This window comes from Streptopelia decaocto, assembly GCF_964273445.1.
Source record: "Streptopelia decaocto genome assembly, chromosome: 7".
In the NCBI taxonomy this organism is placed as follows: domain Eukaryota; kingdom Metazoa; phylum Chordata; class Aves; order Columbiformes; family Columbidae; genus Streptopelia; species Streptopelia decaocto.
Genome location: NC_138661.1, coordinates 5,311,930 through 5,328,977, shown reverse-complemented (window position 1 = coordinate 5,328,977; position 17,048 = coordinate 5,311,930). Strand labels below are relative to the sequence as shown.

Sequence of the window (17,048 nt, the reverse complement as noted above, 5' to 3'; positions counted from 1 at the left end):
AACAAAAAGAATTAGAGCACAGTTCCTTGAAGGAACTATTTAAGTTGCCATGTTATCTAAGTAGTATCTATTAGGAAATTTTGGATAAGGAAGTAGGTGGCTCTGTTCCCACCTGTATCTCTTCACATTTTGTGGAACATCTTCCTTGTACTTTGTTGTAAACATACACAACTGATCTTGATCTTCTTACTTAACAAGAATTATACAAGTCAGGTGTCAGGGTTATGTTTCCTGTCCTTAATTCTGAATGTCTGTCACTGAAAGGTTGGGATGGATGTGTGTAGCCACACATGAGGATTGCTTTTAATTTCTATTTAGCAGTTTGTCAGCAATGTTTCAGGCATAGAATAAAGACAAAGTGAAGAGAATCAAGTAGGCTCTCTGCTGTAGTATACAGCAAGTGGAAGACCAGCCCTCAGCTACTGCCTTAGAGTGCTGATGAGAGTTTCCTGACTGGCACTTGCTGATGAATCAAACAGCTGAATCAGCAATAAACTTCAGAGGTAAATTCAGTTTGGAGAAATGCAACTCAGCTGAAAGGCTGACTCAGTGTGGCTGCTGTGCTGTCACCTCAGGACCAGGGCCTGGTCATGATGAATGTTGGCTCAGGCAGCCTGATCAAGAGGTTCAGCAGCCTTTGAAAGCTACACCCAGCTGGAGAGGCAAGAGTTTCAGGTAGCTTGACTCCAGCTTAGATGGGTCTGGCTCAGGTTTAAGCCTATATTGACTTTCCTGTGTCACAAAAAGGAAGTAGAACCTGTACCTTCTAATCCCATTAAAAAAGAGAACACCACCTGTAGGCCAGGTGTTCTTTCAAAAGGAAAAAAGAAAAGCATGTATGGGAAAGCTTTTGTTTTAAAGTCTTGTCAATCACTATTTTGTAGTACTAAAGGTGAGCAGTCTGATGAGAAAAGCATGCATTTCAGATTAAGGTGACCATTAGAATTTTAACTGCATGTACAAACAAGGCTTTAATTTTTACCTGAGTTTTAAGGTGGTGAACAGGACAGTTCGTTACCTTGTCTTTCAAGACTTTGAAGTGACTTAGAATGGACAGTCTTTTCCTATGAAGTGTTGGGAAAGCAAGCAGAAAAGCTTATTTTCAGTTCCCAGGGAGGTCAACAATTGATAAAGCCGATTCAGAAGTGATTTAAGAAACTACAGCTGAACAAAGCTATTTAAAAATAGTTTAACACTTCAAGCATTAATTCCAGTTATATTGCTTAATATATCTCACAGCTTTAGAACCTACCTCACTGTAAAACAGCTTTTGTTATCTCTTCCACCAAGAGCAATCCCAGCCTGTGGCTATGACTTAACTGAAAAGTGTGATAGAGGTTAATCAAGGAATAATCAAGTACTATTTTTCATATTAAACTCTGCAGTACAAACAACACACTTGTCAGATTTCTAAGCAGATTGTTTTTCTGTACCTGGCCTGGCTCAACAGTGTGCTGTAGTAAGAGGAAAAACACCAGCCTAATAATCTTTCTTCCTTAATTTGTGTTTTGATAGAGTACAGTTGCTTCTTGATGATTCTGGCCTATACTCTATTGAAATAAAAGCTAACAGACAGTAAAATGGAAAATTTATTAGTGCAAGTTGGTCACCCAGTTTTTTCCAGCAAGTATATGATAGCATCCCATGCTTAATACATTATAAACAAACCTGTTCTAAGTTAACAAAAGTTGTACTTGTCTTGAAGTAACAATGTGTTACATATTGTCGTCATCTGATTCATCTTCCTCTTTCAAAGATTCCTATTAAAAAAAAGTTAAAAAATAGTTTAACAGTTGTTTTTTGATTCTGTCTATAAGCAAAACAAGGTTTGCTGTAGCTTTACAATCCTCTCAGCCTGCCCAGAGCCTGGTATTCAGCAGGCTAGTTCATATCTTTAGTGGGTAATAATGAGCACATTCATTACTTTTAAAGCAAATGCAGATGGTTATCTTTAAAAACTGTTCTAGGCAACATGACTTACTACCTCTCCTACTCACACTACCATGGAAGAGTTAATACATTTACTTTTGAAGGAGAAACACACCACTTGTGCAAGGCTGCTGAATTACACTGGTTTTGTAAGAACAAACCCTGGATTACACTGTTAACTTCACTGTTCCACCTTGAGAATAACACCAGAAAATGCTAATATGTGGTATAACTATACATTATCTAGTCATCAAAACAGAAGTAGCCCGGCTTTCAGTTAGTTCCTTCCACTCTAGGCTTACCAAGTGAAGCACTGCAACACCACCAAAGTCAGACCTTACCTTGGCATATTTTTCTGCTTCCTCCCTGATGTCTTTGGGAACAATTTCATGTTTTCCATTGGTTACTGCCAATAAAAAGAGTACATCTTAAGTAGAATTCACACAGGGACCTTAACATACAGAGTGAAGAAGCAATTTTTTACTTTAGTTACACAAAGTTATAAATTTTCTGGTGCTTATAGAAATTACAGAAATGCTTACTTTCTCCAACCCAGCTGAGTTCCAACTCAAAAGCTTTATCCTTTACTTCATCATGAACTATGTAGATTCTGGAAAGAACAGACAAAAGTACAGATTAGAACAGATCGATCAATAGGCTAAATATACTTTCTTCCTTTCACAGATTTCTTCTGTTGAAATACTCTTATGGTTAAAAGAAGCTCTCCCCATGCTTCTTCCCCTGCCCACACACACAAATAACCATCAGAGAATTTTCCGGGCTTAATTGCTAGTTTGACAATACAGTAAATGATTACAGCTAAGATGCAAGTTGAGATGTTCAAGTTATCCTAATTAGAACAAACATTAAGATTCAAATACTGCAGAACTACTACATGCTGCTGCCAGATTAGTTATAATACAGTTAGGAGTGTCCTATACTTCCCCTGTAAATCTTATTTCAGTTTACAGTTAAGACTGAACTCCAATACCACAGTATCTTGTGTCTAGAAGCGTGTACATAGATCTCCATATAGACTGCCATGCTTATGGCAAACATGATGGTCATCAGAATTAAAACTACAAGTGGTATTACAGCATATGCAGTACCATCCAGACTAGTAAAATTGCTCCTTAGTCTGTGGGATAAAAATGTCACACACTAACAGCAATACTGATTTGACTGCATCATAGTATTCAGTCCTCCATAGCAGAACATGTAAACAAACCATAACAACCCTGAGCTGAGACATACACTTCGAAACAATAGTAGAACTTGGAATAACCTGTGGCTTCGCTTGTTGAGAAGGCCACATTCCTTAGTTTGTTTCAGAAGGTATTAATAAATCAAAAGATGAAAAATACCAGCTTTTTCTAGCCAACATAGAAAGCTTGGAGATAGTGGAGGCAGGAAGGATACCTTCTGCACCACACCGAGTACTTCCAATTAAAGTTGTATTAAAGTATTGTGAAACAAATATAAAGAACAAAGTTAACATTGGTGTCCAGGGAAATATCACTATATGCTTATGTTCTTCTGACACCCTTTTGCCACTCTTAGACTGGACTTAGTGATCATGGCTTAAGATGGTCTTTAGGCTCTTCTTATGTGTTCAGCTGGTTACAAGCCTTTTGCAAAGTGTACCATGACAAGCTCTTGAAAAAAATGTTCTGCTTGACTCTGGGCAGTTAAAAATGATTAAAATCTTTGCTGTCTTGCTACTTGAGCTGAGGCAAAACTAAAGAACAGAAGCATTTTCATTATTTGAAAATCTGTGCCTTATTTGTACCATTTTAGAACCCCTTTGAGGTCCTTGCTAGTTTTTAAGACAGCTGCAGACACAAACCATGAGATTGTTTCACAGGCTGCAATACCAATGATAGAAATGTATTTATTACTTCTTTATACCCTTCTAAGCAATAGCCATAAAATACTGGAGATTACCATTTTGCAGCTGCAGATTATTAAACTGTTCCCAAAGCATTAAAAGGAAGTGTTGTAGATACTTGAAAGAATACTAGTATTTGATACTAATTCACAAAGTGTTTTCAAGATCGTTTACTACTGGCCAATTGATACTCAGCAGAAAGTCGTCTCTCTTCCCAATGTCTTTTTCCCCTCAGTAGTCTGTGCCTTATGAAATGGTACCTTTTTTCCTGTAAATTCACTATCCTTACATAGCATTTGTGGGATAATATTAGCGACTACAGGCAATTACATCACTGATGTCTTGTCCTAAATCGCATCAGTGAACAGCAAATGTTTCAAATTTTTCCACGTGGCATCAAGCTTTGTCATTTAAATGAGACCAGCTATACCCTACACACATCTTTAAACACGGAGTTAATACTTGGCTCCTTTCCTAAACACTTGAGTCTTGTTTTAGGCAAATAGGAAGGCTGGGTCAAAGACCTCAGCTTCATTTCTGGACTGCTACTTAATGTCTGAAGCACCAGTTCACTGTTCGATCTGTGTGACAAAGTCTACAGCTCTCTCTTCAGAATCAGGATGCCAAGGAGCTTCCCCGATCTGCCACCTGGTTTATATATTTTTTAAAACCAGTAACTCTATTCAGTTCTAACTTTAATCCACTGGTGCTACAAGTTGCACCTACAGAAGGTAGCAGGTGAGATCAAAACGTGTATTTTTCATATCCTTCAGCATTTTTTTCAGTACTAAGTAGCATACCCCATCTCACAAGAAGGGGAAAAAATATTAATAGCAGAATATACTAGAGTCAGCATGAGCACTTATCTAGTAGAAATGAAACCTGGTACCCAAATTTAAAGGAATAGCTTCGGTTTGAAGCCACATCAAGCTCACCAGTACGGATTTTAGTCGAGTTGGAAAAATAGGTTGGAGACTTACATTTTTGCAACCTCTTTAACAACATCACGGCAGGTCATTTCCTTCATCTGTACACAAAAAAATACACAACTTAAGAGAATATACTGTTTTCCACAAAGCCAGAACATAAATGCCTGCACAGATGCATAATGAGCTTTCTGTTCAGCACTGATAAAAGTGACAAGATTCTATGAAAAAACTGTTCTGTGGAAACTTCCCCACTCATCGTAAAACCCTGACTTGTTATTAGATGCTTTCTGATCAACTGACATAAAATAACCTCAGGTACAAATTGGGGAAGCACCATATTTTCATGTATAATATATCCTTTCTAGGTAGTATAGTAATAAATTTCGGCCTTACCAACATTTTACGCAAGCAATATTGTCTTTTAAGTAATGCCCTAAGAGGATAATCTTGTTCTAGTGTTAACAACCAACTGCATGTCTGAGCAAGGTAAGAGCATCTCATTTTGTATTTTCTCACAGTTACATCAGTCTTCTGACAGTTTCACAGTTAAAACAAAATCTCATGCCAGTTTCCAGGACATAATAAACTTATGTTCTGTGGGTCAAATCTCTTGCCAGTCAACTCTTCTGGACTACAAAGTAGTAATATATATATATATATATATATATTTCATTAATGCAGGGATGAAACAAGATTTGCCTCATTTCCTTTCTCAAGGTTTCATTTGCACCAACCAGACAGACATCAGCCTTTGATACTGCACTCACAAACTGCGCCCATCGTTATTCATTGGAATCAACAGGACGTGTGTCATGAAACACAGTGCAGTACACTTCCTCTAGCATAAAATGATTTTCAAGTTGAAATTCCTTTATTTCCCAATTGTTTACACTGAACTCAAAATGTAACCCATTAATTATATATTATCATCTCTGTCCGATGCTCAAAAAGTTTTCAAAACCATAGTACAGTAGCTAGTTTTGAGATACCCACGAAGGAATTAAGATGACAGAGACCCATTGCCTCAGCCCTTAATTTGTGACACTCCATCCATAACACAAACAGCACCGGCTGCTGTGTACAAATAGAACTCGGTGTCACCCAAACATTTAAATTACTCTGTGTATTTACACTTAAAAAGTTAGTGGTGAAATAGGAAAACCCAGAAGTCTGCTTCTATCACGCGTATTTACAAGAGGGAAACCAAAGTCAGTTTATTTTGTGCCGTTACCCTTTTCCCATGCCAGGTACGTTAATTCTGCAGACAGTAAGAGTAAACACTATAGCAGTTTGTCACAGGAGTTAATGACAATTATGTCCATATATCAAAAACTTGTACGTAGCGTCAGAGCTCCATGAGAAGCGCTGCAGAAGACATTAAGAGAGTCAAGTACTCTCCACAAGACTACAAGAAATTTTTTACACTGTGGGTGGTGAGAGCCTGGCCCAGGTTGCCCAGAGAGGTGGTGGCTGAACCATCCCTGGAGACATCCCAGGCCAGGCTGGACGGGGCTCTGAGCAACCTGAGCTGGTGAAGATGTCCCTGCTCATGGCAGGGGGGGCACTGGATGAGCTTGGAAGGTCCCTTCCAACCCAAACTGTTCTCTGATTCTGTGATTCTAAGTTTTCCCACAGCTAAAGATAGCAGACATCCACATAAGATGTGAGAGATGTGATCAGTGCAGTGTTTCCTGCTTGCACCCTCACCTCCATACGAGGGTTTTGTACCCTGTGTCCCCTCCTAGATACAGGATCTGCTCTGCAGTACCTGTGAGATGGGTTTAAAGCTCTGACCACCTGCTTGCCTCTTACTTTTTCCACCTGTAGTCGTGTCTTCCACAGGAACAAGTCTTAACTGACAGCAGGTCAGCTTTTGTACTCTAGTCTTTTTCCCACTTCAGTTTTTACAAATTCATCTCATCAAAATTAAGCCTGACCTGGAAACCCGCCCTGTCTACAGTTAACAAAAAGCATCAGCATGCAAGACTGGACTTGCTTCACATTGCTGTCACAAGATCATACGCATTACTGAAGACATTCTGCAAACAAGCCATTAAATAAATAAATGCAGTTGGGCCATACGACAAACCACTGTTCCCATACGCTAAAGTTTACAGGCTCTACTGTAAAGTTCTAGCAGTAAACATACTTATTAGCTGTACAAAAATCAGGGAATATACCAGAAGTTATTTTAAATCCCAGCACTGGACAGAAAATGAAATTTTGGGGGTAGATGATATATTACCCAACATATCATTATGCCAGTTTGCACACGTGGAAATTGAAATTATGATTTCTCAGACACCAAGATTTCTGTATCAGTATCAAGATCAGATGATCTTGTAGGCTTCCTACTTCTGATTTGGTATTCAAGCATCTGACCAGATTCCAGACTGAATGAAGTAAGTTTAGGAACATGTCAATTTTTCCTGTGATTTTTCAGTTACGATGCTACAGCACCATAAACAGACTATTCTTAAAAGCACAGCAGCCATATGAGGTCTGAACCTTTCCAAGAGCAGCTGCGATGCACTTCTGCAGACCAAAGCCATAAATAAGATGCAAGCAGAGAATCAAGTAAGAATTACATGAGACAGACCAGGTCTAGGGGTATCCCATATTGTCTCCAATTCCAAGGGCGTCAGCTATCAAGATGTAAGGACAGAAGTCTTTCAGGATCCTAACATGGTTCTAGGTCAGCTCAAGGCACACCAGTACATCCCAGTAGTCTTGTCCCCAGACTGGTTTTACACAGCCAACTGTTTGCAGGCTCCTTCAGAAGGCTACAAAACAACTTCTTGGTGTGCGCTTACAGAACTTTACTGTAAACTCAAGTTACGCTATTGTGCAAGCAGGAAATGCTGAGCAGAAACAGCTCCTTTTGGTAACAACAATAGTGCACCATACAGTTGTACTCTGCCTGGTGTTCACAGCACTAACATCCTTTTCAGACATGTAAAGATGCTTTGAGAGGTGTATGACAGTCAGCAACAAGCTCATGAACACGTCTTTTGAAAAAAGGCTGTACCTCAACACTAGCCAGCTGGGAAACACCATCTTACCTGTCAAGGGCTTTATTTTTCTCCATTACATTTACAGAGTCATAATATTCCAGCGGTCATTCAGTATCCTGCAGTTCCACTCACTGTCCTTAATAAGACCAGCTTTTTTTTCAACTTTTTAAACAAAAGGATCATCTAAAACCTTTGGGAAAAAATAGATTATACCACCCTGTACGATGCTGCCCTAAGGTTTTCATTCACAACTAAGAACTTAGTTACACTTTTAATATTCACTCAAATTACTTTGCTCACTCACACACACGGAATTGGATGTTTACGCTTCCTCTTTTAACCATGTGCACTCCCTGTTAACTACACATTGCCCAGGGGCAAGGCTTGAGAAATGCTGCTGTGGTAGAAGCTAAAACATCTCCTAGAATGTACAAGAAAATATTCCATCTGCTCCTCTTGGATTTTATACATTTTAGGCATCCAAAAAGGTAACATAATAAGCTAAGAATATTTTTCTTGCAACAGCACAACAAAACCATAACATCATACCTGAAGTTTTTCTATCTCCGTTTTTGCAGCTTGCCTGGCTTTACCAATGGCACAGCCCCAATAACCCTAAAAAAAAGAAACAAAAAATAGGCAAATTTAATTAAATACTAAGCCCTCTGCAGTTCTTACTGTCACTTAGCATATGCCAACCCCCATCCTGCTCACACAGGAGAGGCTAACACACAGTAAACCTTGGTACTGTGCTCTCTCTGGCACGTTCCCAAATTGTTGAATGGATTCCAATGACTAGATGAAGTACTACCACTGCTGACAGAACACAGGAGTGCTCAGTAGTTCCTGGACAGAAACATATCTGTTCAATTTTTTTATTGTTACTACAGTAAATGGAAGAGCAAACTAGAATTAGAGAAGTCCAACAAGACAAAAAAACACCCAAACCCACATACCATGAAAATATATTGAAGCATAAGCTCATAAAAAAGAATAATTTCTATTTCCCTCAACAGCTGTGGTATTGGATAAATTGAAAGAAAACTTCAAAAGATCAGAAGAGTATGAGCATGTACCATCCTGTGTGTAATACACAGCTGAAGAGGCAGCACTAACAACAATTAACAAAAGTATCTATTTTGGTTTGACTTGCTGTTGGCAGCCAGTGTCAGAGCAGCAGCTCTCACATCTTGAAAGTATTTTCTGAATGGGGTATTACTAGAGCACTTACTCTTTTTGGGCAGTGCATGGGCCTTTTCATTGGATATAGCTAGGTGGAATGAACTCCCAAATTTCTTAGACAAGCTTTAAAACTAGTTTCATGGAGACTGAGATACACAATGTGCATTTAACAAGGACACACAAATAAGCAAAACCAGCTCTGTGTATTTTTAAGCAGCGATGCACTAGAAATCTTCCCAGGCACAAAGAGAAAAAAATTAACAGCTCTTTTGGAACAGCACTTAATATTCTCCTAAGTAGGAACTTTTAAAAGCGGAACTTATGTCAAGATGGAAACATTTTTGACACACTCACGTATGAAACTCCTGATGGATCAATCATATAAAGTTGTGCACCGTCATCCTCATCATAGGACCCCAACATGAAACTGGAGGAGAAAAGTGAAATTAGAAACATTTCTACCAACCCACACAGAATTACAGAGACTACACCAACTCAGGTTTCTTGCTACATTCTACTAAGCTATTTGTCAGAAGAGTTCAGTGTTACCATGACAGCCCAGCACTCCGAGGCTGCCAGAATCATTTTATTTATCTGTAACTAGAGAGCAGATCTCAGTTACTTAGTCCCTTTGTACTAGAACTGCATAGTAGTTGTAACCTACTCTTTAGCTACCAGAGCAAGCAGGATGATTGCAGAGGAAAGTTCTGCTTTCATCACTGTCATCAACTTAATAGCATCAACTTTTCAAAACTTTAAAATTCAGGGACAAACTGTTAATCTTGGCATAATATCCAAATGTGAATTCTTCACCTAAGGTTTTACACGCACACACAATGAGAAACGGGAGGGGAATCTGTTTATGAGATGAATTGTAGGTTACTTATTCAAAGTTTAAAAAAAGCTCTCAGATAACCTAAGTAGTTTGAGCAATTGTGAAACAAAAGACAGTTAGAAACAGTGTATGTTTCCAAGAGTTACCTGCAACCAAAAGGCCTGACAGCACTGTACAGCGTGTATGCGTGCACATACATCGCCACTCTGTCCGCCAGGTGCTAAAAGGAAAAAGAAATAAAAAACTTTATTTATAGAATTAAGTAAACCTCAAGTAATAAAACTCAGTTCTCCATGTCAAGCCTAAGAATGCCAGAAATCCTGAGTGAACTGCACCAATTTCTTACCTTCAGTGGAATATCGTAGCCATAGTTAGATCTAAAGTTAGAAGCCTCTTCTCTAGCTACATCTGCCAAAGAACGAGCATCTGCCAGAAGTCCTGCTACTGCCTGAAATGAGAATTACCATCAGCTAGGCCAAACATATCTTGCAATGATTTAATAAAATAAATGGATGAAAGTTTAATTGTGTGACTTAACCAAGATCTTTACTGAATTCCATGTACTACAAGTGAATTCAATCAAACTATCCATCTGCTAGCAAGCTCAAAACATGTCAATATGATTCCGTACTAATACAGTATACAGTTTTTCACTAGGAAATGTCAATAAACAAAATTGTCTTTGTGCTAAATAGCATCTTATGATTTGCCACAACTACACTGACCTAAACAATACTTCATATAATATATATTCAACAGGTAACACCAGGTATTTCTATCCCACAGTAACCACTACTTGCCATCATTGTCACATCACTATTATTGATTAACTGGTAATTATAAGGCCAGTCTTTAAAGAACTCAGCTGACTCTCACACTGCTGAGAAGAGAGTCTTCTATGCAGCATCTTTTCTCCTTAGCACACATTATTTGTTAGTTGCATTAAAAAATTACCACTTTAAAACCTGTGTTTAGATTTGCATTCAAGTTTGAAGTGGAATGCTGAAAAGCATTCAAAAAACTTTAAAAACAGCTTCAAAAATATGTATAGCTTCTATTTTGAATTTGAATTTTACTTATATACGTGTGTGTGCACTCAAGAATATATTACAAAAAACAATCAAAAAACCCACTGGTGTTTCTGACTCTGTACACAGAAACATAAAGATTATTTTCTTGATCTACTTATTGATTCTATGATTTATAGACTTCTGCTTTTGAGGGGGGTCCCTTTCAGTTATTAAAAACCGAAATTAAATAGCACCTTACCATTCCAACATGCCGATCAACATTAAAGAGACGTTTATTGGAACCCTCTTCGTAAAGTTTGGACAGAACTAGTTTTTCTACTCCAAAGACAACACCGTCTTTGCATCTTATCCCAATTGCTGTACTGAAAGACAAGATAAATATAAGTTTCTCACACAGAAGCAGAATTACAGTGCAAAATACGTAACAGAGAAGTAACAAAATGCAAGAAACAATGACAGTAGCTCCCCATAAGTACATCTGTTACAGCTCCACTTTAGCACTGAGGACAATAAGCGGGAGGAAAAAGCCAAAGCTCATTAAACCTACAAATATTTCCTTAAACAAAGAACAGGGCTGCCACAAGTCCCTACCCAGAGAGATCTGAACACACTACGTGCAGCAGTGACATTGCTTGGAGCGATGGCACAGCCGCTGCCCCGTCACTGGGCTGAACGATACCAGTACAAAAATCACAGCCCATATAACCTCTCCTTTTGGTAAATTCACTGTTGATCTGGGAGATGTGACAACTCATTCTCTAAGCCTCCAAAAGTGCATCATTGGGCAGAAATTACCAACCATGGCACGAGGCTCTACACAAGATACTTTGACCGATCCTGTGGCTGCGATCAGACACGTGGGTGATCCAGTCCACTCCTGGCTAATCAATCATCTCGGTGCTGCTAGAGCGCAGTTGGGATTTTTAATTTACAACATTCCTTTGCCTATACTCAAGGGAAGACAGACACTTGCAGAGAAGCTGAAGTATCACAGTATCACAGTATGTTTGGGATTGGAAGGGACCTCAAAAGATCATCTAGTCCAATCCCCCTGCTGGAGCAGGAACACCTAGGTGAGGTCGCACAGGAACATGTCCAGGCGGGTTTTGAATGTCTCCAGAGAAGGAGACTCCACCACTTCCCTGGGCAGCCTGTTCCAGTGCTCTGTCACCCTTACTGAGAAGAAGTTTCTTCTCAAATTTAAGTGGAACCTCTTGCGTTCCAGCTTGATCCCATTACCCCTTGTCCTATCATTGTTTGCCACCAAGAAGAGCCTGGCTCCATCCCCATGGCACTCACCCTTTATATATTTATAAACATTAATAAGGTCCCCCCTTAGTCTCCTCTTCTCCAAACTAAAGAGACCCAGCTCCCTCAGCCTTTCTTCATAAGGGAGGTGCTCCACTCCCTTAATCTTCTTCGTTGCCCTACGCTGGACCCTCTCCAGCAGTTCCCTGTCCTTCTTGAACTGAGGGGCCCAGAACTGGACACAATATTCCAGATGTGGTCTCACCAGGGCGGAGTAGAGGGGAAGGAGGACCTCTCTCGATCTACTAACCACCCCCCTTCTAATACACCCCAGGATGCCATTGGCCTTCCTGGCCACAAGGGCACAGTGCTGGCTCATGGTCATCCTGTTGTCCACCAGGACCCCCAGGTCCCTCTCCCCTACACTGCTCTCTAATATGTAATCTCCCTAGCTTCAGCAGGACATGGATGTCCTGTTTTCCAAGGAATGCAATGAAGTTACTATGAATTTATGAGGCACTGAGCACGTCAGACTTTCAGTGCCTCAGTTCACATGCATAAAATGGGCTTTTAAGTGCTGCCACAACAGCTTTACTACCATAACAGCCAAGCACCTAACACATTAATGAGACCTATGATCAGATTTTGCCCCAAAGCATAAGATTTTTATTGCCCTCAACACACATGAATAAGTTTACTGCCTTTCCATTCTCCACAACATATCTGTTTCTAGCAAGCAAAAGTGATTTCTAGAAAGCATGAAAAGCACTTTCCAGCAAGCAAAAGTAGTTACACTACTTTTGCACTTAATTTGAACCTAGGACAGGCTCTTCTCGGTGGCAAACAATGATAGGACAAGGGGTAATGGGATCAAGCTGGAACACAAGAGGTTCCACTTAAATTTGAGAAGAAACTTCTTCTCAGTAAGGGTGACAGAGCACTGGAACAGGCTGCCCAGGGAAGTGGTGGAGTCTCCTTCTCTGGAGACATTCAAAACCCGCCTGGACATGTTCCTGTGCGACCTCACCTAGGTGTTCCTGCTCCAGCAGGGGGATTGGACTAGATGATCTTTTGAGGTCCCTTCCAATCCCAAACATACTGTGATACTGTGATACTGTGACACAGTTGCTCAGAACTAATTTTAACAACAATTTTATCTGCAATGCCGTCATGCTTGTCTAGTCCAATGATGCTGCTTTAAACAAGACCAGCCAACAGACAGAGATGCAGATATTTGTATCTTACCTACTATTCTCCACAGCTTTCATAGCATATTCAACTTGGAATACTCTGCCATCTGGAGAAAACGTGGAAGCTGACAAGTCGTACTGAAAAAGAAAACACACTACTCAGGAAAAAAGGAACACATTATATCCCAGTATTTTCAGAAGTTTATTTATTTATAAGTGTATGACTGGCACCCGCATGACATGAATGGCTATGAAGTTCTTTACACAAGGTGCATGAACAGCAGCAAACATACACTAACAACTCTGAGAAGTCATCACAGCAGGTCTGGATACACCCACACTTCAAACCCTGTCAATCCAGACATTGCACAGGTCTGCAAGCACCACACATTACAAAATACTTAAAACCTATGGGAACTGTCTGTATGCCTTTGAAATTTATATTATTAGTTTTGAAAAAAAAATAAAATAAAAATCATAGAATGTCCTGAGTTGGAAGGGGCCCACGAGGATCATCGAGTCCAACTCCTGTCCCTGCACGGGACAACCCCACAGGTCACACCATGTGTCTGAGGACGTTGTCCAGTCTCTTCTTGAACACTGTCAGGCTTGGGGCCGTGACACCTCCCTGGGGAGCCTGTTCCAGTGTCCAGCACCCTCTGCGGGAAGAATCTTTTCTCAAGTCCAACCTAAACCTATCCTGGCACATCTTCCTGCCATTCCCTCGGGTTCTGTCACTGGTCGCTAAAGAAAAGAGATCAGCATCTGCCCCTCTTCCTCCCCTTGTGAGGAAGCTGTAACCTCAATGAGGTCTCCTCTCAGTCTCCCCCAAGCTGAACAAACCAAGTGGCTTTAGCCACTCCTCACACAGCTTCGTCTCCAAACCCTTCACCAACTTTGTAGCCCTCTTCTGGACACTCTCCAGTAGCCTAATATCTTTTTTTATCCTGTGTCTCCCAGAACTGCACACAGTGCTCCAGGTGAGGCCGCAGCACTGTGGAGTGGAGCGGGACAATCCTCTCCCTGCCTGGCTGGCGATGCTGTGCTGGATGCACCCAGGACACCGGTCCCTCTTGGCTGCCAGGACACACTGCTGGCTCATGCTCAACTTACTGCCGGAGTACCACCTAAGCACAGAGCTGCGGGTCGGGACAAAGGCAAGAGAGCGCAGAAGCTCCCTCAACTCCTGCCGAAGCTCCCTCAACTCCTGCCAAAGGTCCCGTGGGGCTGCAAGGCGACGGGCGACGACGGCTCAGCAGCCACCCTGGCAGGTGGCAGGCCCTGGGTGACAACCGGCCCCAGGAGCCACCATGGCGGCGCGGTCTGACCCCGCCAGCCCGGGGAGCCCCGGGCGAGAGCTGCATCGCAACCTGAGCGTAGAACAGAGCGGCCCCTCCGCGGCTCCACACCCCGGGGCCGCCCCCAAGCCCCGCACCGCCCGAGCCAGGGGAGACCCGATCCCCGCCCCGGCCCCCGCAGCGGCTCCGCCCCCGCCTCCGGTTCCTCGGCCTAACGGGCCGCAGTGACTCAGCAGCGGCTGCGGCCCGGGCCGCTCTGCGCGGAGGAGGCCGAGCCCACAGGCCGCCCGCACCCCGGCAGCCCCGCAGCGGCCGCGCTCCCTGCGGGGGCGAGCGCAAGGGAACGGGGGGGCGGTGCTGGCCCCGGGCCGATCCAACACCCCCGCTTGCCGCCAGCACAGGGGGGGACCGTCAGACGGGCGCTGTGCCGGGCGCGCTGCCGCGGGCCCAGCGGGCCGCACTCACCCCGGTACCGATGGAGCTCATGGCGGCGCCTCAGCACAGCCGGACGGAGCCCCTGCCCGCCGGCCTCGCTCACGCTCCCGACCGCGCAGCAACACGCGCTCCAATTGGCCCTCGCACCGGCCAACCACCGGCAGCCGAGAGCCGGGAGCAACGCCCAGCGCTTCTCTGTGCGGGCGGGGCGGAGCCGCTCGGCGGGGCGCTGAATTCAGCGCGTCATGTGCTGAAGGAAACGCACCAAGGAGCGCTTCCCCAGGCGCCCGGCTAGCTCAGTCGGTAGAGCATGGGACTCTTAATCCCAGGGTCGTGGGTTCGAGCCCCACGTTGGGCGTGTGTGTTTTTGGGCTGGTGGTGTCTTTTGGCGGGCTCTGGGCCGTACGGCTGTGGGACTGAGGGAAATTCGAGCAGGGGAGCCCCTGAAGAGGTCGCACTTCATGCTACCACAGCCGCGAGAGCTTTGGCAATGGCCGTAATAAATGCAATACAAACTTTTATAAATGATGTGGGTAGAAGAATCAAAACGTACCTTGACAAACTAGGCGATCTGTGGCCGCTGGCCTGGGCAGAGAGGTGTTACAGAGAGTTGTGGGTGGACTACAGAGCTGCACACCCACCACCAGCTGAATGGATTTAACAAGGCCGAGGGCTGAATTCACCACAAGGACACAGTACTCCTGGCTATAGACAGAAACCTGGGGCGAGGAGGCTGGAGAGCAGCCCAGAGGAAAGAAAGAGATGTATTAATATACTCACAATTCTGCGAGGGGTTTTACTCACACCCATGGCGGCGAGGCAGCGCAGTCTCCATCCCGGGGGGGCTCTGGGCGGCAGCATCTCGCTCGTGCTCCGAGAGACCCGCGACAACGGGCGGAGTCTCGACGAGAGTCCCGTTTTTATATTGGCTGATCAGATCTGACTGTGGGCATTCCAGAAGCTTCTCTGCACCCCCACACTGGCTGTGGGTGCCCCTGGAGCCTCCAAACATCCCCCACACTGGCCGCAGGTGCCCAGCGGCTCAGTGGCGCCTCGGCACTCCCTTCTCCTAATGGCCCTGGCCAGGGGCTCTGGGGCCAAACAAAAGAAGCTGTTGGCCTCAAACAGCAGAGAGAGAGGGAGATGTGCCTACTCCTTCCAAACTGAAGGAGGGAGGGGGAGAGAGGGGGGTTTGCATTCTGCCACAGGGGGTTTGGGTTGATGGAAGCTGAAAGGGGCCCACGAGGACCATCTAGGCCAACCCCTGACTCTGCACAGTGCAAGCTTCAAGTTAAATCACACAGTCATGGAACCATTTAAGTTGGTAAAGAGCCTCAAGATCATCGAGTCTACAAGAGGCTAGAGAGCAGCCAAACAGAAAGAGATGTGGGGGTTTGGGTTGATGGGAACTTGAAGGCCAGTCACCAGTGTGTCCTGGTAACTCAAAGAGCCAACTGTGTCCTGGGGCACACCAAGCACGGCATCGCCAGCTGGGCGAGGGGGAGATTGTCCCGCTCCACACTGCGCTGCAAAATGTGCATATAGCTTGTGCACATGGATCAGCTTGTACTGCACGTGCATGGGGCACTGCTCACAATCACACCCCTCTTCTGTTTAGTACTTGTAAAACATGCACACATATATAACAGAAGAATGGCGAGGAGATTAAATGTAAACACGCTACTGATAATGCCTGGCTGGAAGTCTCGTTTCATTCCCCGAGGAGATGAATGGGATAGCAGATTTAAAGCATTATTTTAGAAATTTTTTTGTTGTTGTTTTCCTGTATGTGTTTATTGTGTGTCTCTGTAAGTTGCTCTGTGCTACACCTCACAAGACCAAATAACTCTGGCTTTTCTGGCCCCAGCAGAAGCTGTCACTTGAGCAAGGGGGTGGAATGTATGGGAATATAGCGGAAGAATGGCGAGGAGATTAAATGTAAACACGCTCAGGTGACTTGCAGCTGGGGTGTAGAAAAAGCACATACATCGCATCACTAATAGTTTTATTGGCCTTGTGTGCTTGACAAGTAGAACCTCTGTAGTAGATAACATAGGCCTGTGAGAGAC

At 43.4% G+C, this 17,048-nt stretch overlaps 1 protein-coding gene across 1 annotated transcript; it reads right to left on the bottom strand.

The window, feature by feature from the left end:
• Nucleotides 1-1,571: 1,571 nt before the first annotated feature.
• Nucleotides 1,572-15,157, bottom strand: PSMA3 (proteasome 20S subunit alpha 3). Its single transcript, XM_082057502.1, has 11 exons — nucleotides 15,010-15,157; nucleotides 13,302-13,384; nucleotides 11,047-11,170; nucleotides 10,124-10,225; nucleotides 9,924-9,997; nucleotides 9,297-9,369; nucleotides 8,310-8,375; nucleotides 4,798-4,844; nucleotides 2,472-2,539; nucleotides 2,271-2,335; nucleotides 1,572-1,760 (listed from the first exon to the last, which is right to left on the bottom strand). Exons 1-11 carry the CDS (start codon nucleotides 15,028-15,030, stop codon nucleotides 1,716-1,718), a joined length of 768 nt encoding a protein of 255 aa, XP_081913628.1. The 5' UTR covers nucleotides 15,031-15,157; the 3' UTR covers nucleotides 1,572-1,715.
• Between the last annotated feature and the right edge of the window lie 1,891 nt (nucleotides 15,158-17,048).